Source organism: Lissotriton vulgaris, chromosome 8 (genome assembly GCF_964263255.1).
Source record: "Lissotriton vulgaris chromosome 8, aLisVul1.2, whole genome shotgun sequence".
NCBI lineage: Eukaryota > Metazoa > Chordata > Amphibia > Caudata > Salamandridae > Lissotriton > Lissotriton vulgaris.
Genome location: NC_141696.1, coordinates 597,645,803 through 597,672,212, shown reverse-complemented (window position 1 = coordinate 597,672,212; position 26,410 = coordinate 597,645,803). Strand labels below are relative to the sequence as shown.

The 26,410-nt window shown below is 44.2% G+C and overlaps 1 protein-coding gene across 1 annotated transcript in view; it reads right to left on the bottom strand.

Annotated features, from left to right (window-relative positions):
- Positions 1-25,819, bottom strand: part of DCBLD2 (discoidin, CUB and LCCL domain containing 2) — a 540,831-nt gene extending 515,012 nt beyond the window's left edge. The window contains exon 1 of the mRNA XM_086934447.1: positions 25,349-25,819. Within this exon, the coding sequence (XP_086790573.1) occupies positions 25,349-25,415 (67 nt within the window). The 5' untranslated portion in view covers positions 25,416-25,819. The remainder of the gene's footprint in view (positions 1-25,348) is intronic.
- Between the last annotated feature and the right edge of the window lie 591 nt (positions 25,820-26,410).

Genomic DNA, 26,410 nt, shown 5'->3' with positions numbered 1-26,410 from the left:
GAGGAGAGAGAGGAGAGAGAGAGGGGGAGAGAGGAGAGAGAGAGGAGAGAGAGGGGGGATGGAGGAGAGAGAGACGGAGACGGGGAGAGAGGAGAGGGAAGAGAGGGAAAGGGAGAGAGGGAAGTGAGGGAAATGGAGAGAGGGAAAGGGAGAGAGGGTAGAGGGAGGGTAAGAAGAGGGGGGAGGACGAGAGCGGAGGACGGAGGGGAGAGAGAGGGGAGGGAGAGAGAGAGGAGAGCAGTCAGAGGGGGAGATGTGGAGAGGGAGAAAAAGGAGAGGGTAAAGAGAGGGAGAGAGAGGGGGAGAGAGAGAGGGGAAGAGGAGAGAGAGAGGGGGATGGAGGAGAGAGAGACGGAGACGGGGAGAGAGGAGAGGGAAGAGAGGGAAAGGGAGAGAGGGAAGTGAGTGAAAGGAAGAGAGGGAAAGGGAGAGAGGGTAGAGGGAGAGAGGGAGGGTAAGAAGAGAGGGGGAGGACGAGAGCAAAGGACAGAGTGGAGAGAGAGGGGGAGAGAGGAGAGAGAGAGAAGGGGAGAGGAGAGAGAGAGTGGGAGAGAGTAGAGAGAGGGGGATGGAGGAGAGAGAGACAGAGACGGGAAGAGAGGAGAGGGAAGTGAGGTAAAGGAAGAGAGGGAAAGGGAGAGGGAGAGAGGGAGGGTAAGAAGAGAGGGGGAGGACGAGAGCGAAGGACGGAGGGGGGAGAGAGGGGAGGAAGAGAGAGAGAGGAGAGCAGGCAGAGCCAGCCGACCTCACAGGGACAATTTATACAGGTGCAGTGGCAAATCACATACCAGCTGACCTCGCAGGGACAATTTATACAGGTGCAGTGACACATCACATACTTGCCGAACACTGACAATTCATACAGACTCAGCAACACATCATATCCCATAACTCATACGGACAAATTTTGTACTTATAAAACTCGCAGTAACAAGTCACAGGGCAGAAGGGGGCTCCATGCACAGAGAATGTATTTGATCATCGTGTGAGAGAGACAGTGGCTGCACACCTTTACTCGGAAATCTCCATGTGAGATTTGTATAATCCAAACCTAGACGAGAGGCGAAAGAGCCTTGTAGACGGCCAAAGAGAGTCAACAAGGTACTGGAGGGCATCACTGGGTGCTGAGAGTGGAGACGGGTTGTTACTTTGCCCTGAAGTAGTGTTCTTCGCAGAGGTGTGTCCTTCGCTCTTTCCTAAATTGAAGAATTGTACGGACAGTCCTGAAGGACATGGGGATTTTGTTTCAGGTCCTGCCTGGGTGTGAAGGAGGAGAAGTGTAGCGCAGAGAGCCACTGGAGGTGGTGAGCTCGTCAACCAGCTAGGCAAGGGTGCTGACCGTGATGGCTTCTTTGATGATGCAGCTGGTTTAGAAGATGGTGCAGGCTGGCATGGGGCGCGTGTGAAGTTCCATGGAGGAGAGTGGTTGGGGAGATAATGCACCATATTTCTTCAAGCCCTTGATGAGGAGGGCTACAGCATGCAGGGAAGGGGAGGGTGACCAGTATGGAGGTTGTCAAGCATGTGCATTGCCACCATGGAGGAAAAGGGAGGGGGCGGAGCGGGTAAAAAAAAAAAAAACAAGACGGAGGGAAGGCAGAGAAGGGGAGGGGGGAGGAGAAATGCGACACGGCGGGCAGGGGAGGGGGGAGGAGAAATGCGACACGGCGGGCAGGATCACCTCCCTCGTTCTGGTCTGGCTGGAGGGGCTCCGTTCACAGGGAGGAGGAAGTGAACGTCCTGCTGGGGAGGGTTCATTAAAGGAGATCAAAGTCCTTGGCAGACCCAAGGCCACATTAACTCAACCTCGGGGCAGCTGTGCTACCAGAGTGAAGGCAGGAAGGGGCACACAGAGGAAGGGTAGCGGAGAGTACTCATCAATGCAAAAGAGAAAAGAAGCATGGGCAAAACCAAGAGGCCTTGCCTTTGAGCCAGACTTGCTCTGTCAAAGTCTTGTATTCATTTGATTGTGATGTACGGCATTGGCAAAAATGCACGCTGCGATTTTTATTTTTTATTTTAAGATTTACCGATCTGAGATAGATCTGTAAATAACAAGAAAAAAGTATAAATTGGAGTAACGCAAAGGCATTTTTATTCATAAATTGGAAGGATTAGCAGTATTTGGTGTCTAATCCTCCTTAAAACAAGCAGTGCCGTAAAATATATTTTTGTAAAACAGTACCTTGTTCATAGAGGTGAAGACATGGTGAAGAGTCCTCTGGTCAGTGACTCCGGGGAAAAGGGAGGAGGCGAAGCGGGTAAAAAAAAAATAAAAAGACGGAGGGAAGGCAGAGAAGGGGAGGAGAAATGCGACACGGCGGGCAGGGGAGGGGGGAGGAGAAATGCGACACGGCGGGCAGGGGTGGGGGCGGAGCGGGGAGAGGGTGTGAAAGCAGCAGGGGCCTGGAGTGCGGCTGAGGGAACTAAAGAAATGCGACACCGCAGGCAGGGGAGGGGGCGGAGCGGGGGCAGGCCCGGACTGGCCGTTGCGGGCACCGGGAAATCCCCAGTGGGCTGCATGGTTGGGGGCCGGTTTTGGCCCCCTGGGGGCCGTTTTTGTTACAGGGCCGTTATGCTGCAAAAACGGCCCTGTAACAAAAACGGCCGAAAACCGGCCCTAGCACAGAGCGCGGCCACACCTCTCCCTCCTCCGGGGGGGGGGGGGGGGGAGGGGGCCGGCCGAGCACTTTGCCAGGGCCGGTTCTGGTTCCCAGTCCGGCCCTGAGCTGGGGTGTGGGAGGAGTGCGCCTGAGGGAAAATACATGCAAGGCAGGCGGCTGGGGGCATGTGCACGCGCTTTTAAGCTCAATGCGCATGCGCATTGAGCTTGAATTTCACGGGCACTGCAAGGAATCGCCACGATTCCTTGCAAGTTGGTTAAAGAGTGTTTAAGCCCCCATAGTCTCGCAAGCTCGATGCGCATGCGCATCGACAGGCGAGACCTAAAAATGTGTCATTTAGAATACCAATAGCTCACACTTTCCTAATGCGAGACCTATTGAATTGCAAATGCTTGTTTAATTATTGGAAGGTCAAACTGGGAAACACATCTTGCGTCTTCATCTTCATACTAATTTCATCAAGTTGGCAATCACCCAAGTGACGAAGGCAGGAAACATTCAGCCATCCCAAACAACATCAGTTTGTACCCCACCTTTAATGATATGGACACTCTGGTGGTGGAATGGCAATAGGGACGGGATAGGGTGGTGGGATTTTTCTTTTTTTTGGGATTTATTTTTTCTCAACACATACTTGTGAAAAGCTTGTCAACGCCCCTGTCGATATGTGGGCAGCTTCCCTTGCAGGTGGGGCAAAGAATTCTCCTATCCGACCGAGCCTTGAAGTGCTCCTCATTTCGACCTGGTCTGCATATGTGCTAATAATGTTTTGAATTTGATGAGGCTTATTACGTCCCCGGTATGACCGGTAATCACTTGTTATAGATCAAATGTATATGTTCACCTTGTATTGCTGTGCTGAAACCTAAAAACTGATAAACCCTATAAAACATGTTTTTAAAAAACAATTAATTTCATTACTGGGCTCAAAGTTGTATTAAAAGTCTCCTGCAATTATCGTAAAGCACTCTGCTGGGTTAGATTCTAATCAGGATTACAAAAGATTTAGCATCTCTGACTCTGGGACGCTACGATTATACATGGTATACATCTTTAGTGTGATGCCCTTGGGTGTTATAAATGTTAATCATAAAAGCTCCCTAGAGTTAATGGGGATCTGTTTAATTCTGTAGTCCAGAGACCTTCTAATCCAAACAGTATGGTCCCCTGATGGCCTCTCCCAATTTTGGTGGGTCGCTTCTACAGGACAGCATGCATATCCCAGTCTATGAACAGGCAATGTTAACCAGGTTTCTTCGACCATGCAAACATCGAGATTCTCGATGAAATCGCCCCAACTTGGGGCAGTTATTTTTCCTTTTAGCACTGCGCACTGGGGACCAAAATTTACAGTCACAGGCTGAGCAATCATACGTCCCTCTCTCCAGATACTGCTTATGACCCCACTTCATTTCAGACAGACTACCATAGATTACATCACCTGTAATAAATCTGACAAAAAGTGTAATCATTGCAATTTATTCCACACTTAAAACCTTACAGACTGAATCAGATGTTTTTAAAAAGTTGCTCATGATTTTAAAAAAAGCTGCAAAAAGTACTTATTACAAATTCAGATTGGGTGGCTTTTTATCAACATTCACAAACATAGAAAACTATCGAATTTTATGGGATGAACTCACTGAAACATTTAAAAAAGGAATCCCAAAAAAGAATCACATTTTGAGTCTGCATAAGTGGATGTCCTTAGGTAAGATCACGTATGCAGACCTTCACCTAAATCATCTTTCTTCTTCCATTCCCGGCTTTGTCCCAGGGACAGGGAGGGTTTGCTATCCTCAGCCTTAAAACACAAGGGTGATGGGTGGAATGCTCCTATAAGTATCAGCCAATCACCACCCCACCCATCTATCTTGCCTAAGAGAAGCCCAGGGGGAAATATTACTTCACCAGAGGGTAGAATATCTTCTACTGTGTTAAGTCAAATCCTGCCCAGCGCTTGCCATCCAACTGCCTTGGTGGCTCCTCTGAGACTCCTCACAGTGCCTGGAAGATATTGTCGCTGCACCACATATTGACAACGATGAGAACAGAATTTAAATATTGATGCCTCCTCTTTGCCTGGTGGTTTACTGCCCCAGTTGCTCTCCCTGACTCACATTTTTAGGAGCAAGAAAGGAGGCCCGAGACAACAGAAAGCTTGATCACTGCTCTGTTTTGCTACTGCTAACAGGCCACTAGGACATCTGTCACATTTCTGGCACTTATTACACCTTTAATACCCTCCCTGCTTTTGGGCAAATTGGAGGACAACAAATACCACCACTGTTAGCCAATGCAGGAGAACTGCCAAAGGCCATCTCACGATATTTGTGAATGCTAGGAGATTAAACTGAAAAAAAAATGTATCACATCACAGCGGGTAGGGAAGTGTAATTTTAGCTTCACCCTTTCACGTCACAGTAAAGTGATATACTTATGTGCATTTATCACTTATGTTCAATGTGCCTTAGCGACATCAATGAAAGGAGTATGATGGAGCAGGGTTTCGCAGACATGAAACCTGCTCGAATGGATACCCCCATAATGAGAACTAACAGTAAGTAATTGTAGTAAGCCATGCAGGAATTTGCTTCGGCGCTCCTTCGGTACTGCAGTTTATAGGTTCACATATGGGCCTTTGAACTGCAATGCTGCAGGACTGTCGCGCCTCCCGCCCACCAGACCACAAAATGACTTGTAATCTGGCAGGCGGTGTTGATCGACTTTGGCAGTGTCTTAATCAGGCCCCAAGTCAGAAGGTAAAACCTGGGACCAGAACAACCCTGGTTGGTGTACCAAACTCATAATACATTGCGGTCAGCCGCAAATTGCGCCGTGTTCCCGGTCTACCATAAACATTGATTATCACTGGCACTTTGTGACAATATTTCTACTTTAAGCTTTAAAAATTCATATCTTTGGTTTCCCTTATTGGGTTTTTACCATTTAGTTTATCACATTTTATTCAATTTTTCTAATTTGGTTTGGGATTTTCATTGTTTTTGTTTGATTTTATTACTGTTTCTGTACTGCATAAATACTTTACATGCGCCTTAAGCAAGCTGTGCCATAGCTACCAGGGGGTTGAGCTCACATTGATTTAGTGACTTTGAGGGTTTATCCTGACAAGGGTTGTGATTATACCTTGACCCCGAAGTGGGCAGTCAACCACACCAAGTAATAATCCAATTTCATATATGACCTCCTTCCCTTTTTCTTTCAACATGTTATATTTTCTGCCATTTTTGCCTCCTTTTCTGTCACCCTATTCTACATCAGATCATTTTCCTACAGCTTTATTTTGGCTATTCTCCCGATTTCTATTATTCGGATGCTTCTTTCTCATCAGTCTTTACGTTTTCTTGCTTTGTACCTTTTTTCTCTTGTCTTCTTTTGGCATCATTGTGTCCCATTTACTTCACGACTCCCCACGAGTACTTGTGCATTGACAAATTGGAGTTTTTGCTCAGAATGGGTTCCAGCCTTTACATCCCGGAAGAAGGGTAAAATACGTGGCCTAGAACAGTCAGCGATAGCAATAGTTCAGGTGGAGGAAAGAACAGAGGGATTTGGGCTGGGGAGCAGTCTGCAATAGTCATTCACTATCAGCATTTAACAAACTTGTTGGCTGATAAAGCATCCTTTGATAGTAGCCATCTTTAAATGCTGGGCAGATTACTTACTGCATGCTGTGGCTACACTGGCATATTACTTAGGGTGTATGGACCGTAGACAAAAGCAGAGACCTGGTCTCCTTACCCAACAGTTGACAGGGTATTACCTACTAAACTTTAGGGAAAACTGGGGCCCAAAAGCCTCACTGAATTCTGGACAAAATGATGCGCCAAGACTCTCCTTACAGTCCAGCTACTGAATAGTCAGATAGTCACACTGTTGTTAGGCTAAATCAAGTTAACAGTGACAATACAAGTAGTGCAGGTTAAGTCTCCAACACTAAAGTGACAAACTCCTGGAAAAGTGTAGCCTGCCACGGTCAGGTTCTTATATCCAGTGGGGTCAGGGTAAGTTTTCTGCTACAAGCTCTAATCTGGTAGGCAAAACAATAGAGTTTAATGTAAACATAACTCCACATAAAGTGGAGATCTTACTGGGTTATTCACAGTGATCTGTAGTTTGTGTTTTTGCTTGGAGCGTTACCATTTGCAAATAAAAAGTTGGTAGGGTGTAGACCGAGAGGTAAACTTATATTTTGGACCATATTTGCTGAACCTATGCACCTTGATGCAAAATGAGAGTTCACAGACTGGTACACCCAAGCTCATGTATACTAACATGGGTTGGTGTATAAAAATGTGCACAGTAAATAAAATCCGTTGGCAAAGGAGGATATTTTTAATGATACAAAGTTGTTATGGTCAAGAGTGAATACCCACATCCGTACTGGGAGAAGGCCACTCTGTTTCTGTAGAACAGACCACCTGGTTAAATAGAACAGAAATCATGCAGGAAACAACATAAGTGATTACATTTCTCACATTATCAAAACACAGAGGCAGCCTCCTAAACTGAACGAACATGTGAAAGCACTACAGTGAGGAAGCCCTAGAGCAAAGAGCAGGGTAAGGGGACACCGGGACAAATATCCTTTGTTGATTTTCATAGGATAAGAACACAATCAGTACTCCAGCGTGGCAACATCTACACTCTTATGATTGCATGAATACTTAGCCTACAAATAATTCCCTTAACTCCCCCTTTCCCTCCAATGCTGCTCATCTTCTACAGTATATATTTCTCTACTGTGTGCATTTGTTGTTCATGGAAGCACTTGGTAAATTTTCTGAACTCCGCGCCAGCGGCCCATGTAGCTACTCTTACCATTCATCCCCTTGTCTATTCTGGTGGTCAGCTCGGTTTCCAGGGTACCCATTCTTACTCTCCGTCATGTCTTAGGACACATCACGTTCTCACTCATTCCTCTTTCCCCAGGTCTGCACCTGTGCCTGCCATATTGCGCAATTCAGTTAGCATTAAAGCTCATGCAGCCTAATCATCCTCTAGACGCTCACCTCTCCTCACATGTCTATACGGACATATCTCTGAGCTAGTCGGTCAGAGTAACTGGGGGGCCATCCCCCCATACATTTGATAGCAATACATCGCGTTGCTAGTAGCAAGACTAGTGGTAGAAACCTACGGCTAACTTCATATTTGCAGGAGCTGTATATAGGCCAAACACCACCGCCAGCAGGGTATGTTGTACCTCCCAACCGGTCACCCTGTTTAGATTTTCCACCACTGTCCTCCAGTAGGATGTGGATGAGAGATATTCCTGGTGCATGTAATTGTATGTATTAATTTAAAGCATGCGTTAGAGCCCATAATGAGTTCTCCCACATGGACCTTCTCCCATTCCCAGGCGGATAGGGCCTCACCCAGCACCCCTCCCATTTCTCATGTGCCTTAGGAACTATTTTTGACAAATCTTCCCTTAGTGCAAGATGCAAGTGTGAAATCAGTCTGTGGGCCCCGAACAGCCCAAGCAGGGCCTTCAGTGTCTGTGAGGGTACTGGTTCCTCAGGAAAACAGGTCCATGTTGTTTTGCCCCGTAGCAGACACATTAAGTGTACTGCAGGTACTGCCCAAACAAAACCGTACTTAAAAGGGTGGTAAGACAAAGTGGTTTGGCCTGGGATTTCAAGAGGCAGGCATGAACTAAGTCGGACAAACGGCTGGTGAATCTCAGGCAGCTTTAAGACCAAAGCAACACAAAATGAGGATGGACGAATGCTGAACATTGTAAAACCCTCACCTCCAGTCACAGATCTGGGTTAAATACATTGTTATTTTGCTAACCAAACCAGTCCAGTCTGGACCAAGCCATATGCAAATCAGTCTTAAGCCTGCTCTCCATTGGATCAGTCCAGCTCCAACTGCCAGGCCAGGTCCTCTCTGGACCAGGAAACAAGCATCCTGGGACCGGTTTCAGGATATCACCCCTCATCAGCAAGGCTAGCTTTAATTCGCTGGCATATCAAGCAAGGGACCCAAATCTGGGCATACCGACCCACTTAAGGAGACTACAGCAACACCAAAAGAATATGCAGGGAATGCTAGGCATTTTCAAACATTACCCAGAGTCACAAATCTGGGTTAAATCCATTTATTTGCTCATGCGCCCCCCTCCTGGGCCATATACGGCCCCAGGGACCAACACCTACTAGGGCCGGCCCAAGCAGATGAAAGGAAGGAGTCCATGCGCCCCCCCCCCCCCTTATTGCAATCAATAATGGCCCTTGGGACCGCCACTGCGCCTGGCTGGCTCTTGGAATGTCCTGTTGTGCCCACCCCAGGACCTAGTGGTTTGCTTTTGCTTCACGGAAGCTATGATAGCTTCTGCCAATCAAAAAAAAAAACACTACAGTTCCAGCGGGTGGGAGCTGTTAAAGTGCTCCTGCCCACTGGAAGTGGGGGTTTAATCTGTTTCCTTCCCAGCAGACATGCAGGCAAGCAAATAGATGAGAGACTGCGCTTGCAGGCAGGGGCTGTGGGGTTGGGTGGGATTATGATTTCCCCCCTTTTTTTGCTACATTGATACAATCTGCTATTAAGGTAGTCTGTAGCCCTATCCAGTCTCTTGGAATGTGATGCTCTCCAATCATACCTTTGGACATCCTAAAGGTTTAATAAATAGATATTAGATCTCTGACCATTCTCCGAAGAAGGTCAAATGTAATTATAATCTGTACTAAAGTGGACATAGTGCATTACGTTTTGAATTTAATGAACTCAAAGGAACTTGACGTAAAGGATTTTTGGGTGATATTGTTTTATATTCTTTCTGATCATCATTTTAAGTTTAATTGGCTTATCGATTGTCTCTCTTTTTCTAGAAGGAGAAATGCGTGTGTTCGAGAACCACTGAACGGTGTTAGGATTAGTTAACTTGCATGTACGCTACACATGCTTTGATCAGGAGATACATGCGGCAATCGCTGAATGGGACATAAAATATCTAAGCAGACATCAATGTCAAATTACATATAAGTTTTGGAACACCAAGACATTTCTTGCAGTATGCTAAGCGTAGCATGAAACGAAGCTCGGGAAAATATTTGAATTATAAAAGTTATTTTTGATTGTAGGTGCTTTTAGAACACCGATACGGCCTTTTTCTTACCTGGAAGTTTCTCGTTTCCAGTTGTACAGATATCTGGGTAAGAGACCCACTATATATTTGATCTTTCTTTTGTTCTTGGTACATGTTACATGAATAGTAGCACAGGGACCTAATTAGGTCAAACTCACTGATTTTTTCCAAAGAATTCTAACTTCAAAACCACTAAATTAGATTTGGGTGTGTACATAGTCTAATATTTAACTAATGTGTCACGTAACACCGCCTCATCTGCACTCACTGTTTGATTCCTTCTTGTGTTTCCACACGTGAGCCTGCATTTACGCATGTCTTGAGTTGCTTATCTCTTTTAAGAGAAATAATGACATTAGGACAGTATAGACATAGTTTTTTTAACTTTGACTCTCCCATTGATGAGGATCGGGTGAGTGTTGTTTATTACTCATATCGCCTTGGTTTGTGTAAATAGGAAAGAACATCTGCAAACCTAAGGCGAAATGCACTGGCTGCGTAATTTGGAAAATATACAATAAATAAAAACTCTGAATCATCATTCAAGACTTATGACTTCCCGTCTTTACTAAATGTGCTCATCTTCAACTGTTCCTGCTGCCTCTCGACTTCAATATTACTATGAGTTTAATCTACGGTCAATTTGCAGCTGACCATTGGGGTGGGCAACGGTTGTTCTACTTGTTTCCTCGTCTATTGTAGTGACTGTTTCAGGTTGCGATTTTCAGATACATTTCATAGCTACTCTGTGGGTAAATAAGTGGGCTATAAGGGGCTGAAACATGCTGGCATGGTACACAGGAATAATCACAAAGCCTGAATGTTGTTAACTTTACCTCTAGATAACCAACTTTTTTTTGCCACTTATGCCCTTCATAGTTATAGGATGAACTTCGTGATTATGTTTACACATGCACCGCATCATCAAAGTATTCATTGATTTATGAGGTTGAGAACATGTGTTTATAAGTTCCAAACATGTGAGCGGGGGACCAATTTTTTGGACCATGCCACCTCAGCGTAGGTGAAGGGTCGGTAACAGATACACCAGCACAACTGAGTAACTGTGGCTAAAGAGAGAACATTTGCTTAACCTTAGTGAGGCTTCTATTTACTTCTTTCTTCTGGAGTAACTTTGATGGTTTTAGGTTTACCATGAGGACTGTGCTCTCTGTTGTGGTGATTTAATGGCCGATTTCCACACCTCTGCTGTGATAAATTTGAGGACAGGCCGCTTTAGGAAGCTTATTTGAAGCCATTAACGCAAATGACTGAATCGAACTGGGGTCAGAAGCCCCCTACTGATATCTTCATGGATTCCAAGCCCATGCCCTGAGAACAAAAATTATGAAGTAGGGGTGAGGGTGAGGGAATTGGGGGTGCAGGGAGTGAACTGGATGGGGGGAAAGGATGAAAAGCTTTTGAAGAGGTTTTGCATATTTAATGTCAAGAGTGTTTAATTCATCTGAGGATTTTTTGTTCTTTGCGATTGTCAAGAAGGATTATTTCTTATAATAAGATGTTTTTTTAGATGGTGTCTAATAAAGCCTTTTTTATTTTTAAGTGCTATGAATAGCAAGTGTTGCTGTTTTTGTAATAATATGTTTACTATGCTTTTTTACAACAGTGTAGATGGTATAGTGCAGTCAAGTAGCTTATAACAGTTTGAATATCATAGAGGTACAAAAGCAGCAGTTATCAGAAAAACAGGATAACAGAATGTGTGATAAAGAGGCGTTAAAACACTTCTCCACCTCCTGCAGTAGTACCCTTCTCCTCTTTGTGTAAGCTAGTATCAAGAAGGAGAATCGAAAAAAGAGCATGATAAGGGGTAGTGGAATTTAGGAGACTTGTTGTGTATGGCAAACATGGGGGTCAAAGCGAGGTAGCAGCTTTGACAGTAGGATTAAGTGCAGACAGGGTGCCTGATATGCCCGGTTGAATCGGTGGGGGAGTATATTCTATGACTGATGGGCAACCAATCAGAGCCCTCACGTGGGGGTGAAGGTGCCGCCATGTTGCGTTTGTGGGGTAGACACTTGGACCATGTATTACTGTTACTTCATTTAAATTTGTCAACCACAAAAGTATTAAAGGCTGAGCAGGTGCTCCTGTTATTTGAAGCAGTGACCAGCAGGTCACAGAGACATAAGCAACCAGCGCTCAACCCCAAGCTCGCTGCGCCTTTTGCCTTTCATTATTGGTAAGCTGATTACATTAATATTAACTTTATAATGCAATCCAAAGCTCTTGCTGATTTTTATAATGGTGCAAATAAAGCCTGCATGGTATGTTACACAATGAACGGTTTTTAAGATATTTTTAACACCAGTTCCTAGGTTTAACATTTGCATTAGTCAGTTCACATGAAATCTGATAAATACATTTTTTGAACAGGTCCGTGTGTTTAATCATTTGAACATACTCCAAAACAGCAGACAGAGCGATGATGGATAAGACCCACTTTTCCACCTATTTTCACAAACATTGCGAGAGAACTCTTCATACACATCCAGCATAGCAGAGATATACTGAACGCCTGGATATCAGTGGCTCACAACAGCACTCACTCTAACCATTATCTCACACAGTACAACTTCTACACCGTACTCCTAACACCCGCTCAACAGCGCACCTGAGCAAGCTAATGGATTTCAGGGTTCCAAAGAATCATTCAATGCTTCTAGGTAATACATTACCTTACTAATGGAATACATTTAACCTGAGAAAGAAAGTCTGGTAGAGAGGGAATGGAGCAGGTACACTGGTCCAGGGGGTGTCCAGCAACACTCTGTTCCAGCTTGCTTATTTCTACATGTTACACCGCGCACCTACATGTCACCCGTAAGATTAGGAATACTTTACCCGGGTAAGTCAGATGAGTGTCCCAGATGTGGTACGGGTGGTGCAGACTTCTTGCATATAATTAGAGGTCTCCATGAAAAACTCTCTCCTAAGTATTATCCCATGCCCTAAAAGTGTCAAGACGCAATATAGGTTTGTGCTTTTGGGGTTAGTCTTGGTGAAGAGAAGGATTGCTATCCATAGGTGGTCTAATATTAACCCTACCCTTCAGGGATGGAATAAGGATATTCCTGAATCGGCACTAGCAGAGGAAAGGCACATGCGGGAGGGCTTTACTGATGATGAAGGTGAAGCAGACTATTAGGTCTGGACCGACATGCTGCAGGGATGGTTAGCTCCAATCAGTACAGCAGCCTCAGTGGAACACAAACATGTAACAAGTTCCTCATAATCGATAAGCTATACGCGAAGCTATGGACATGGGCCCATTGATTTAAATATATGAGCAATGATAACAGAGCACCGGGGACACGTGCTGCTGGGCGCTACGGTTGGACTCTTGTTCCTCCCTCAACTAAAAAGTGTCGGGTGCATGGTTGCAGGTTAAAGCGGTATTCACCTCAATACACAACGAATTTCTTATGTTGCGCAACTGTTTTAACGCCCGTTTTGCAACCAATTAGAATACTGTGAATTCTGACTGTACATACTCAGTGGCAGTAGCTTGTTATGACAAGCAACTCTCTTTTGCCCATGTTGTTCTTTTTTATTACTCAAAAAATGAAAAGAACAATTTAACAGAAAAAAAAACCTGGGTAATAAGGTACTAAACCCAGTGCTTTAAATGGGCAGGTACTCTCCGATACCGAGAACCTGCACTTCTTTAAATTAAGAGGGAGAGTGCCTGAACTGCTCTGCCTTGTAACTATAGATTTAATGGGAGAGTACCAGCGTGTCTCAGGAGCAAGAAGGTACTCTGAATAGTGAGTACCTGCACTTCTAGATTTCGATTTAAAGCACTAATTAAATGTTGTTAAGCCATCCCAATAAGAGATCACACCACACAAAAAGAACTCTGGGCATGTTCCCGCCCTTCCCCTATTTGACCAAAATGCTGCGATAAATACATCATAAGTCAGTGATGAACCTGGACGTGTTAGCTATAAATATCTTCCCAAATGTACCTACAAGACTGCTGTAAAATGTGCGACAAGGGAAGAACATATTTGGATTCACATGTCAACCCCATCCTATCTACCTTTTTGGCCACGCAAGAGGGCGATACCCAACAGCTGGAATGCCAAAGGGAAAGCTTCACTGCTAGCGGATATCTAGTGAGGCTAATAGGTGATAAGCTACAACAATGCTTCTTATGACTAACTTGGTCTTGCCTTTCCTCCATCGGGTTTGCACTAAAATGAACATGCATAAACCAGGAATAATCAAGATTTGTCCATAAACATAAATAGATGCGCTTTTCAGTAAGTGTTCAATTTAAAGAATTTGGACCAATAATCTTTGCTTGCACAGGTTACGGATGAGCACACAGTGGGATATCAAAGTCTACCCATTTGATATAAATTGATTACTGTCACACGCTAACGCAGCCAACTACCGAGACAGGTATTATTTTAAGCATTGCGAGGGAAGAGCATATTTCGCTAGAATTTGTTTTAATGCAGCAAACACTGGGTCAAATTGCAACAATGCTTAAATTCTGGTTCAAACCAAAGCAAGAGGAAAATGGGACCTTCAAATACCATCTTGGACAGGAAGTGGCCCGTACTAATCATTCTTGTTGGTCATTCATTATTGATTCCACATTAAAGGAACTCAAACTGACCCCACCATGGATTTTCAATATTGCCAGTGAATCATTTAAACAATGACTTAAGGGAGCCCTAAATCTGAAATCAAGAGCTATTGATCTGCATACACTTCAAACAAAACAGCACAACCCATTCACAGCTCCCACCTACGAAATACTAGTTCCTCAGAAGTATCTCGACTTGACGCCTTCCGGGGAAATGAAACTCAGGTTTTTAAGGTTGCATTTTGGCCTCTTTGATGTAAGTGAATTGGTACTAAAATGTAAATAAGAGGTCATATTACAAAGTGTGGCTATTGACAACACGGATGTCCATGACTACAGACGGTCTATCCAGAGGAGAGGGACATATAAGAGTCCATCAGGAGATGCCCATAGACTCGTTTTGTAGCCATTACTGGCCTTCTGGTAAATTTTCACAGGCACATTTTACATTTTCAGGACTTACCTGGACTGACAAGCAACCTATATATCATGCACAATCACCGAATCATGGCCTTTCAGTAGCTCAACTTTTCCATACAGCCTTGAGGAAGTCAATGGATGTGACGAAACACTTGTCGGCTGTTCTCGTATCTGCTCACAAGGACTGATGCACGTCACCACCATCAAAGGAATGTTTTGTCCTCTGTACCCATTATAAAATTGGAGTGCATTCAGTCATGTTATTAATTGATACAGAGATGCTTTTAGCTCATATGTCAAATTTTATGTGTGGAATAAACGGAGGAAACTTTGTATAAATACATCTCTGATGTTTTCCCCTGATTGAGTGGACCATTGGTATTAACTTAACGAGGTCACACATTTGTAATTCAAATTTTAGGAGTGCCACATTTCAGCTCACAGGTACTTTTTTAGGCCCCTGTGTGTTTTTTCCACCCAAGGTAGTGGGGTGCTAGTTATCCAGAGAGGCACCGCAATTTACTTTGATGTTCTTTATTAAGTATAAATTACTATCTGTACTTGCCAGCCCTGTACATATGTACAATCTTTGATGTGCGACCCATCTATATATTACCACTGTTCTTTGTTGTGTCGCTAGCCCGGATTCTGTGTGTGTCCAGTCTTTGCCAACAAAGGAGAAAGCTTCCGTCACACAATATTTTGAAAAACGAGTGTAAGGAACTACGTATTAGCCATTACATATTGTTTCCAAATCACAGACAGACGATTATTCAACAGAATAATTACATTTATGGGCAAAGTTGCCGATTACACGGACAAAATGCACCAACTTTTGTACTGCACTGTAAAGTTTTTTTTTTTTATTGCACCTCATTCTCAACCTTCAATTCCAAAAGCTGAAAAAATGCCATTGATCGGGCGGTTTATTTCTAAATTGCACTCAATTATCACCTCAAGGGAAACAACGGCCCTGATAAGTGATTGCTGGCGAGCCCAGCGAGGGTGGGCCCCACTGCCCTCCACGAGTCTTCTGAACGAGGGTCTTTGCCAAAACGATACGCAGAGAGTGGGAGACGCGATCAAGAGACAATGCCGTCGAGGGTGGTGGATTGCGCGTCGAGGGGAACCAGAGAGACGGTGCCTAACCAGATCGCAGCAATTCACGTCCGAGCCCGATGGCGGAAGAAAATGGTCTGGCAATGGAGTTGATGTCCATGCGCACTGTCACCGAAAGGAGGAGTCCCTGTCTTGTGACTGGAGAAGGCTTCTTAGAACAAGAACAGGGTGCAAACATCCGACCAAACACTAGATGGCGGGCTATGCACAGCATGTGACTCTACAGCTCTACATGCCAAGAACAGATGCATACTGGGTAAGTAGCATTTTCCTACTTTTTACTGCTTGTTTTTTTGTTTAATATCTAATGCAGTCTACACAGTTTTGAGCATGTTAATGCACATTTTGAGGCACTTTTCACTTACGTAATTTTGATGCTGCATTATCCTTAACTGTCATTTAATATTTTAGGGAGAGAGGATGTAGCCTTACGGCTAGAGCGGTCGAACTCGAAGCTGGTGCACCAGGTTCAAGACTCGGCAACGACGATCAACATCCTTTGATTCTGGGCAAATCACTTAATATCCCCATGCCTAACAAAAATGAATGTGTCCTTCTATAACGAAACGGGTGCTATGTAAAGCGCTCTGATACCCGATGTCTCGGGTCTAGTTTGTGCTACATAAAACTCGACAAAATAAAAAAAAATGTACTTCTCTAATTATAGACACTGGATGAAACTAAACTTGAACAGCAGCTGATGAGTGACATGTGTAAACAAAGGGACCTTCTAAGGACAAGGTGTCAGGTTTCTTGATTTTATGCCAAGATTTCACAGGAGCGAAGATGAGAGCACGCCGAACTTCCAGAAAGCAACGCTCAGGAGGCACCAGAAAGCCCTCATAGAGGGCTGTTTCTTTAAAAGTATGGAGGAATATTCCAAGGCGGGCCCACCACTCTCCCATGTGTAGGAAACTGTGCTACTGGTCGTGGTCTGGTAGTTTAGCTGGTACTGTAAACAAGACAATACATATAATGAACAAGAATGTCTTATAAACAATGACTAGTAACCGTAGAGTATACTCAGCTTCTGTGCTCCACTTACCCCAAAGATAAGGTGTCAGGTCCTTAATACAGGAGACCCCAAGGGAAACTTCACCAATGGTAAATCCTTGACTGAGAAACGTCTCACCAAAGGGGCAGGGGTTGTAAGGGTACAATCAGAATGTGGTTCTACCAGAGAAGCACCGTCAAGGGAGAAGGGGCAGAAAGAAGGCAGAAAAAGAAGATAATAAAATAAAATATTTTAAAAAAAGGACTCAGAGAAGCTCTGGCCGGCTCCTGTATACAAAACTGTAGAAGCGGAGCAGAAACTCACTCTGGGGGTGTGTCGTCCGGCGTCATTAACAAGGAAGAGGCGGAACAACAACACACTCTAAATCTAACACAGAGCTAAAATATACAAAAAGAAAATGCCTTCCAGCTCCGGGAGAGACAAGGAGCAGAAGCGCTACACACGTAGAGGGCCCATGGACAAAAGTGCCGTCCGACACCGACAGGAGGTAAGAAGCGGGACAAGTGCGGTCAAGAAAAGCGGGGAAAAAAGCAACGCCGTCTGGCTCCAAGGGGGGTGCGGAGCGAAACAGCAGATAGCTCACGGAAGCCAAGAAAAAGCAGTGCCGTCCGACTCCAAAAGGGGCAAGGAGAGGAACAGCGACTGACTTTCATGGGCGGGTACAGAGCATTGCCGTCCGACTCCAAGGGGAGAGAGGAGCGGAACAGCTGAAGGCTCGGAAGGAAAAATAAGGAAATGTCGTCCGGCTCCAAATAAGACCGGGGCAGCAACTTACTTAGAATGGAGTCATAAAAATATTGCCAAACTCCAACAGGAGGAATGGGAGCAGGACAGCTACTGGAACAATAGCAGGAACAAACCGCTATCGATGAGAGATACCAGAAACGCTGAGAACAAGGAGGGGGGTGTGGTCACAACGTAGTCGGTAAGCCAAGCACTGGCTTACGTGGAGGACGTCCCTTAAGGCTGGTAGGGATCGTCTTAAAAGATTCACCCACAAAGAAGCTTTCAAAGCTAGGGGTTGTTAATAAAGTATTTCCCCATAATGGAGTCACATAAAGCGGAGTACACAATAAGGTTCTCTATCCTTATTACTTATTCCTAATACAAGGTAGGTAATCCTGGCTAAGATAGATTTTTTGTAAACGATCCAAGTTACAATGATTTTGAAAAGCCAAAAAACACAGACTTCACATTCTCCACCAGAAATAAAACATATTTCACACCTAGATTGGCCTTTGTTTTAATCATCTATGAAAAAGCACAATTACGCATCTGACCAACCTTCAAATGTGGTTAACTTTGATCATTAGATCTTCATGGTCACCGTCACTGATATCACACAGGCAATAATGCTTTCAAAACTTTGATGTGGACAGATAGCAGAGAAAAACACTCAGTGACTACCTTCCTACTCAAGACCTGCCAAGGCCAGTACACCTAAGATGGTTTGTCGAGGGTCAAAAGCCATCACTCCTGGCACCCCATCGATATGGCTGATAAGCTCACCATCTCCAGTGCCTCTCTATTCACCCACAGAAAAAGATACATTTACAGGAAACAAGTGAAAAAAGGAAAAGACACAAGTAAACAGAAGGCATGTGGAATTCCCATAATCCAAAGCTCAGGACATATAGTTTGAGGTCAATTACAACAAGTTTTCATGTTTAGTTTGTCCAGGTGACATTTAGGCACAACCCCCTCCAAACACACTTTAGTAGCTAGTTTACAGTACTTACTGCTCTATGAAAGAGTATTTTCTGCCACCAAGCCAAAATTAGTAAGCATATGTATAAGGTGTTCAAACTTGCATGTGATTCATTAATGCAAAGCCTTTACTATTAGGGAGCGACTTCTAACGAACTGTATTAATCATAGTGTTTGCAGTATAAAAATGTGCACAAGTACACAAATACAACAATTTAAGGTTATTTACAATGCTCCCAGATTAAATGCAAATAAATACAGATGCTGAAAGCAATATTAGCAATTGCTTCCTTTCAAATTAAAATGTACGCACAAAAAAAAACGCAACTTCAAAATAAGCTTTTGCTAAACTATTGTTCATCTTTAGATACCATTTCTCTGAGACATTGTTTACTAAAACGTGTTTCATGCAGATCAGTTTTTAAATAACAAGCATTGGCAAAGCCAATAGGTCTCACTTTTGGGACCTATTGGCTTTGCCACTGTGGTTTTCGCAAAATGTTACAGTATATACAGGCATATTTTATATAAGTAAAGGCTGAGTTTGTTAACATTTGTAAACTATCTTTGCTTTAGCGAAATTTAGTAAAGTAAACTCAAATTACATTACAAAGCATTGGTAAAGCCAAAAGGTCTCAACTCTGGGAGGCCTTGCTATTTGGTTTTCCAATACGTGTATGATATATGTGAGCTGGGTCAAATGAGGTGTCTGAGTGAGTTCTGGTTGTGGGAGGGTGCTCATATAATGGGGTATGATTGAGAGATCTGGAGCAGAGGCTGAAGGCAGTGTGGGCAAGTGGGTCATACCAGGGGTATTCGAAGTTCATGATCTCACCAACCACTACTTCAATTCCATTAACTTGATACTAAATGAGGTAGCCCCCCCTTCAACTAAAGAGAGTCTCCACAAAAGATTCTAAGCCTTGGTACAATGGAAACTCAACAGACGATCCCTAAGAACATCGGAACGCACATGGAGATCTGATCCTTCCGCCAATCAACTCAATATACTAAGAAAGAAGAGAAACGCTTACTACAGAAAGATGATGTGCACCAAAGCAGACTTCTTCAGCCACCAATCAGACCAGGCAAAAAAAATAAAAATCACCCCAAAAAACTTTTCGAATTTATCAAAACTCAATCTAAGGATGCACCGCATCGCCCCAAGATCAATTAGGCCCACAACCCAATTGTGAAGAATTCGCTACCTTCTTCACCCTGAAGACCGGCAGCATTAAGAAGGACCTTCTCAATGATGTAATCACGCGCTCTGCCTCACATACGAACCCTTCACAATCCCTACTAATTGCACCACATCGAAGCTCATCAAAGTTTGTCTTAAAAAACAATGCGTCCTGGTCATCCTTCAATACTTACAACGAAGAATCCATTCGCAAAATGCTTATTGCCCTGAACTCGTCCCAATCACTTCACTGACCCTCTCCTAGCAAATGCCGTAAAAGACTTCATTCTGCTGCTGTTACCTCTCTGAACCGAGATCATAAATAACTCTTTACAACAAGGTTGCATCCAGACACCCTCAAAGCCAGGCAGGTATCCCCCATTCTAAAGAAACCTATGGCTGACCCTGCGGACTTAAACAACTACTGCCCTATATCCAACATTACTACCTTGGCCAAGCTATTAGAAAAATATGTACTTCTCCAGCTGATAAGACATATTGATCACTTTAACCTACTCAACAAATACCAATCAGGTTTCTGTACAGATCACAGCACAGAATCAGCTATGATCCGTATAATTGATGATGCACTACAAATCCTAGATCAAAATGGAGCCTGCTTACTCATCTTGCTAGACCTTTCCTTGGCCTTTGATACCATCAAACACGATATGATAGACCTTCTGAAACTCAGAATGGGATTATCGGGATCAGTACTAAATTGGTTCTCCTCATTCCTCAAAAACAGATCACAATGATTCAAGGTCAACCAATCCCTGTCCAAACTAGTCGCAGTCACTTTAGGAGTCCCACAAAGGTCCTCACTATCTCGGACATTGCTCAATCTTTTCATGGAACCTCTCACCGAAATTCTCCACGCGTCTAACGTGCAATACCACATGTACGCCGATGACACACAACTATACCTTGAGATCCACACTCTAGAAGACATCAAATCCCTCAACACAACTCTTGGAAAAACCCAGACCTGACTGGCAGAAAACCATCTAAAACTGAATGCCCTCAAAACCGAATTCCTCCTAATCTCCCCTCCCTCCCAAGTACCCATAATGCAAGACTGGATCAAAACACCTCACTGCACTCAACTGCCAGACTATCATCGTGGACTCAGCGAAATCGCTCTGAATAACACTAGACAGAAACCTCAATATGCAAAAACACATCAGCACCGCAACAAAAGGAGCAAACTTTCAGATAAATACGTTGAGAAAGCTGAAACTATTACTGCTGGAAAAGGACTTCAAGCTGGCAGTACAAGCCCTAGTCATCCCAAGAGTGGACTACGGGAGTGTCTCTCTACCAAAAGCCACAACAGCCCCGCTAAGAGCATCAATCAACGCCGCAGCGAGATTTATCACTTGATCAAAAAGAAGCTCCCACATATCCCCTGAACTAAAATCCCTCAACAGGCTACCTTTGGAAGCCAGAATTCATTTGAAAATAGCATGTATGACCCAAAGCCATTCATCACAATGCACCATGATATCTGACACAGAAACTTGCGCCCTCATGTGGTGTCAGATCTTCAAGAAGTACCAAAAATTTGCTACTGAAGCCGCAAAGATTCAACAAGAAGAAAACATACAAGCGAACCTTTTCAGGGATGGCACCCAGAATCTGGAATGCTCTAGTCCCAGAAATTAGACTTATACCCTCTACTGCATCTTTCAAAAAAGAAGTGAAATCGCTTCTCATGGCGAAATGCACATGAGCCTGGATCACTGTTAATATACGACCCTACGTATCTTCGATATGGAACTTTAGAATGCCTACAGTCTACCCAGATATCCCAGATACTGTAATTACATGATACGTGTTATTTTGTGATAATCTTGCTATGTAGCATAGAACTATGTACCTACAAGATTATATCTATTCTAGCATTGACTCGCATTGAACTCCATGTCATGTACATGTATTAGGTAACAAGGACACTTCCCTGTAAAGCGCTCTGATACCCGCAAGGGCCTTGTTCGCGCTGTATAAAACTCTCAAAATAAATAAATAAATAAATAAATAAATAAATAAATAAATAAATAAATTACATGCTCTTACAATCCTTGGCCTCTCTCCAGTGCGTACTTAGCGATGGTCACGTGTACCATGTGCAATTACCAATTCTAATTATTTACAACAAAATCATTGTTGTAACTCATTTATTTCAAACTGCTAACAAGCACTCACAAAATCAATAGGTCTGGCTTGTTTTAGGCATATGTTTCGTTGTGTGTGATATGTCTGGATGCAATAGCAGAAAACTCACAAAGAGACATCTTACTGATGGTCAAGCAGCATCTGTGTAAAGCAAAGGATTGTAGTTCACATGTTTTAATCCACATCCTTAATACTTAAGCGACGCACCTCCCCCCCTCTTTTCATCTCATTAAAGCACTGTGGTCCACAATAGGCCTTAGTCTACAACAGCTAAATGCTGTTTGTGGGGGTGGACTAAAAATTGTGAGGTTGTAAAACGGTGGAGTCCTTGGAAACAAATCTAAAACTAGTGCAGCCAAAAGTACTGACCACCTTTATCCGCTGCAGCATCTCTGGGAAGACATGAGCACAGCTGGAGTTATACTTAGGGGGAGGAGATGTGCGCTTCAGTGAAAGAAAGTGGAGGTCCTGACCACCTACACTGACACCCCAGGACGTGAATGTAGGTACTGGGGCTCTTGGTGCCACTGTACCCCTTTAAAAGTGGAGCTGCAGCATTTGCTCCACAGCGAAGTTCATCCTGAACTTAAGTAGGCCATTTGCTTCATGGCGTAGCTGATCCAAATTTCCTCAGCTTCTCTGGGAGTCAAGCGCAAAGGGACAAACAGACGAGAAACAGCAACGTGGAATGCAGGGGCGCAAGAAATACATAGGGGTTAAATCGTCGGGTGGAGAGAACCAATAGGAGGGCAGGGGAAGCAACACACCCGATGCTCAGACCCAGTCATATGCAAATCAGTCTTGACCCTGTTCCTCATGGGACCTGCCGGGCCAGGTCTTCCCTGGACTGGAAACAAGCATCCTGAGACCTGGGGTGGTGAAGGGAGCTATTGAACGATGATGGATTCAACCCATATTTGTGACTAGGTGGAGTGTCTGAAAAGTTTCAGCGCTCCGTCCATCATCTCCTTGTGTTTCCTTTGTTCGCCCTAAGTTGGCAGGGTATGCCCAGACTGGGTCCCTTGCTCACCTTGCCATTGGATTCAAGCTAGCCTGGCTTATGAAGGGTGTTATTTATTTATTTATAAAGTTTAATATAGTGCTAGCTAGACCCGTGGGTTACCCTGAAACCGGTCCCAGGATGCGTGTTTCTGGTCCAAGGAAGATCTGGTTCGGCAGTTTGGGCTGGACTGTTCCTAAGAGGAACAGGGTCATGTTTGATCTGCATATGGCTGGGTCTGAACTGGGGTGGCGAAGTGAGCTAAAGAACGATGATGGATTCCACCCAGATCTGTGACTGAGGGAGAGTGTCTGAAAAGTTTCAGCGCTACATCCATCATTTCCTTGCATTCACACCTGTGAATAGGCCTTATCCAACTATGCACCCAGAATCTGGAATGATATCCCTGTATACATCATGACTGCCCAACTTTCAATTGGCGAAGCTCACATTTAGGAGATACGTGAAGAGCACTGCATTAAAGAAAACCACACCAAGACACAGTAACAGTCCACTTCCTGTCACAGAACTAAGCTACGCTTCCAATCACTTACTAGCTTTATGTTTGCATTTGGCCCTGTCCAGCTCTTGATATCCTTCATCCAACTGAACCACACACACAATACTGTTCGATGAACGGCATCCCCAATCTCATCAAGATTTACAGATCCTCGGATGAGTAGCGCTTCCATATCAAGTTTTGGTTGGCCTTCTGGGAGGAAGCTCTCTTATGTTTTTTAATGGAACAACAAAACTACAAGTCCCAGAATACTGATCCACAATAATCTGGTTGAGACACTAGCGCAAGGACCTGGGAAACGTGAAAGATCTGGACCCAATGCCGGAGATGTTCTACTACAATAAAATAAAAATTTAAAGCACTCTGCTGCTCTTTGGAAGATGTGGTCTACGCGACCATGCAAAGTAAAACTAAAACAAATGTGTCACGTTTGAAAGAAACCCCAAATGAATTAAACCAGTTCACCAAGTACATGCCCACAACCATGCAACAGAAGATGTGGGAGAGCGGAGTGGATGAGTGTATAATACTGAATGTTTATCCAGCTACACTGAATATTCAGAAGATGCAAGTCTTGGCCCCCCACTACTTAAATAACTTAAAATATTAATCCAAGAAGGACCAACGCATCAGATTTCCTACATCTACATGATAAGTATCACTTCGGACAACACAATCCTCGGGAAATAGGTTTTTTGGGCTAACGCAGGAACAATCCGTTCTTGGTCGTGGTCTCTTGAGGGAACCTGTTATCCAAACCCATTAATAAAGTAAGCGAAAAACACAACACAAAAGTATGCCAGCGAGGTGTTTTCGATGTGGGGAATTCAACTGTGAAACTTCTGAAAAACATTCCGAGGCGTTTATGTAAATAGAAACAACACGCTCGACGCACGCAGGGATTTTTGATTGGAGCTGGGTTCGTTCTTAAGGGGAGGGCAGTGTGTGTGCACAATGGAAAAATAATTTGCAAACATGTTCACTCAAATGCATGAAAGAAGATGTGAGCGTTAGCCGTGGAGTTTATAACAGAGGTTAAGGGTTGCAATTAGTCATTGTTCACAATAAATGTACATACTATCCAATTTTCAGGTAACAGTCGTCTTCTGAATGTCTACACACTTGCTAGTCTTTCCAAGCGTTGACAACATTGGAGTGATACATTTAAAAAATTAAGCAAAAAGGCATTTAGGAATGAAACCAGCCACACTGCCCATTAGACTAATTAATAAGTAAGGGTTTTTGAGTATGAAAACTGCCGTGCGTCCCCTTTAACACGCACTTGTCGCTATCGATTTTCGGGATAACAAAATAATTCTCCTTTTTTATAACCCAAATGAGATTGTGTTTTCAAGAAGTTCCTGGCAAATAAAAAAGACAGACTGTGGAAGTAGCTTAGTGTATAATAAAATTAAACAATGTATTTTAAATGACGGCCTTTGAGAGCGAACCAAGCTTAAATTGTATTTTAGATTACAGTTGTTGGCCATTACTGTAGCCACGAAGTTGAATAGCCCATCTATATTATTAAAATGCGAGTGAAAAATACAAAAATGAGCAACACAAATTACAATATGTTGGATTCAGATGGAGTTAAACCTCAGTTTTGTGGTGCTTTTATAATGTATATTCCAAAAATGTAACTGTGTAATGTAAACAGATGACTGGCCATAGTAATCTAGTACCGAGAGCAGATGTAAACTAAGGATGGATTTTGCAAAGCAGGGATATCAAAAGGGTGAAGTGACCATAACAATAGATCTGTGTTAGTAACAAGAGAGCCCTGCCTACACACCCCTCAAGTCTCACCCAGCAGTGCTTGAGGAAGGAACGAGGAGGGAGGCGGCACTCACCTTTCTGTGCCCGTCCGGTGCCCAACAGCAAGGCGGCCAGCAGAAGCGGGCAGGCTCGGGCAGCCATCCCCGCTATGCGCGCCCCAGCGGCAGCAGCCTGCAGTCCGCATGCATGGCGGGCGGGCGCCGAGCTTTGTTGTGGTCGCGGGCTTCCCTACCCTCTACCGCCGCTTCCGGGCTGGAGGGGGGAGAGTCCGTGTTCAGGGAACCAAGCGCCCAGTAGCCCCCGGGGCCGTGAGGGCACTTCTCTCTGCGCAAAGTTGTGCCGTGCGGCGCCCCCGCACGCCCCGCCTGCCTCGGCCCCTCTCCTCGGCTTCCTGCTCCTCCTTCAGCCGCCGCTCGGGCCACTTTCAATCTCGGTCAACAACTTCCGCTTCCCCCTGATCTCCCCCACCCTTGTAACATCTCCCACTCGCACGGCTGAGCGGGCCTCCGCTCGCCCTCCCCTGTCCCTGTCAAACTCCGGGCCCTGGAGTGTCCGCGCCCACAGAGCAGACGTGCCAGGGGATGGTTCCGGGATTCCTGGAATACGAATAGTTCGAGTTTGACAAAATGATTTCAGAAAACGGTCTGAATGAATGATAGCTTCCACTCGTAGACTGACGTAACCATATCTCGAAACCTTTTCAGTCTCAATGGAGGCTGACATAGGCTGTTTTGGAAGGGCGATCCCATTGAAATAAACAGCGATCTAACATTTTTAGAGATAGATTAAAATTATCGAGATGGGGAATCACGCTGAAGTCTGTGGGAGTTTTTTACTTGTCCGCAGGATGAAGATTATTTAAAGGAAGCCGACATCCTCTAAAGGAGAGTGAGTTGGGAGACATGGAAATACCCATTTTAACTGTTGCAAAATCTCCTCCCTTGTTGGCATGTATTGGACCACATCGATGGGCTCATTCTGTTTGCGAGGCATGACCGGTATTTTCATCCCAAAAAGTAAAGTGGTTATCAACTATTTTATTCAGCCTGGGCACAGATAAAATATCCAACCCCAATGAAAATCAGTCCAAATGAATAATGCCTTTTTCTGCTGCCAAGTACATCTTTTAAGAGAAA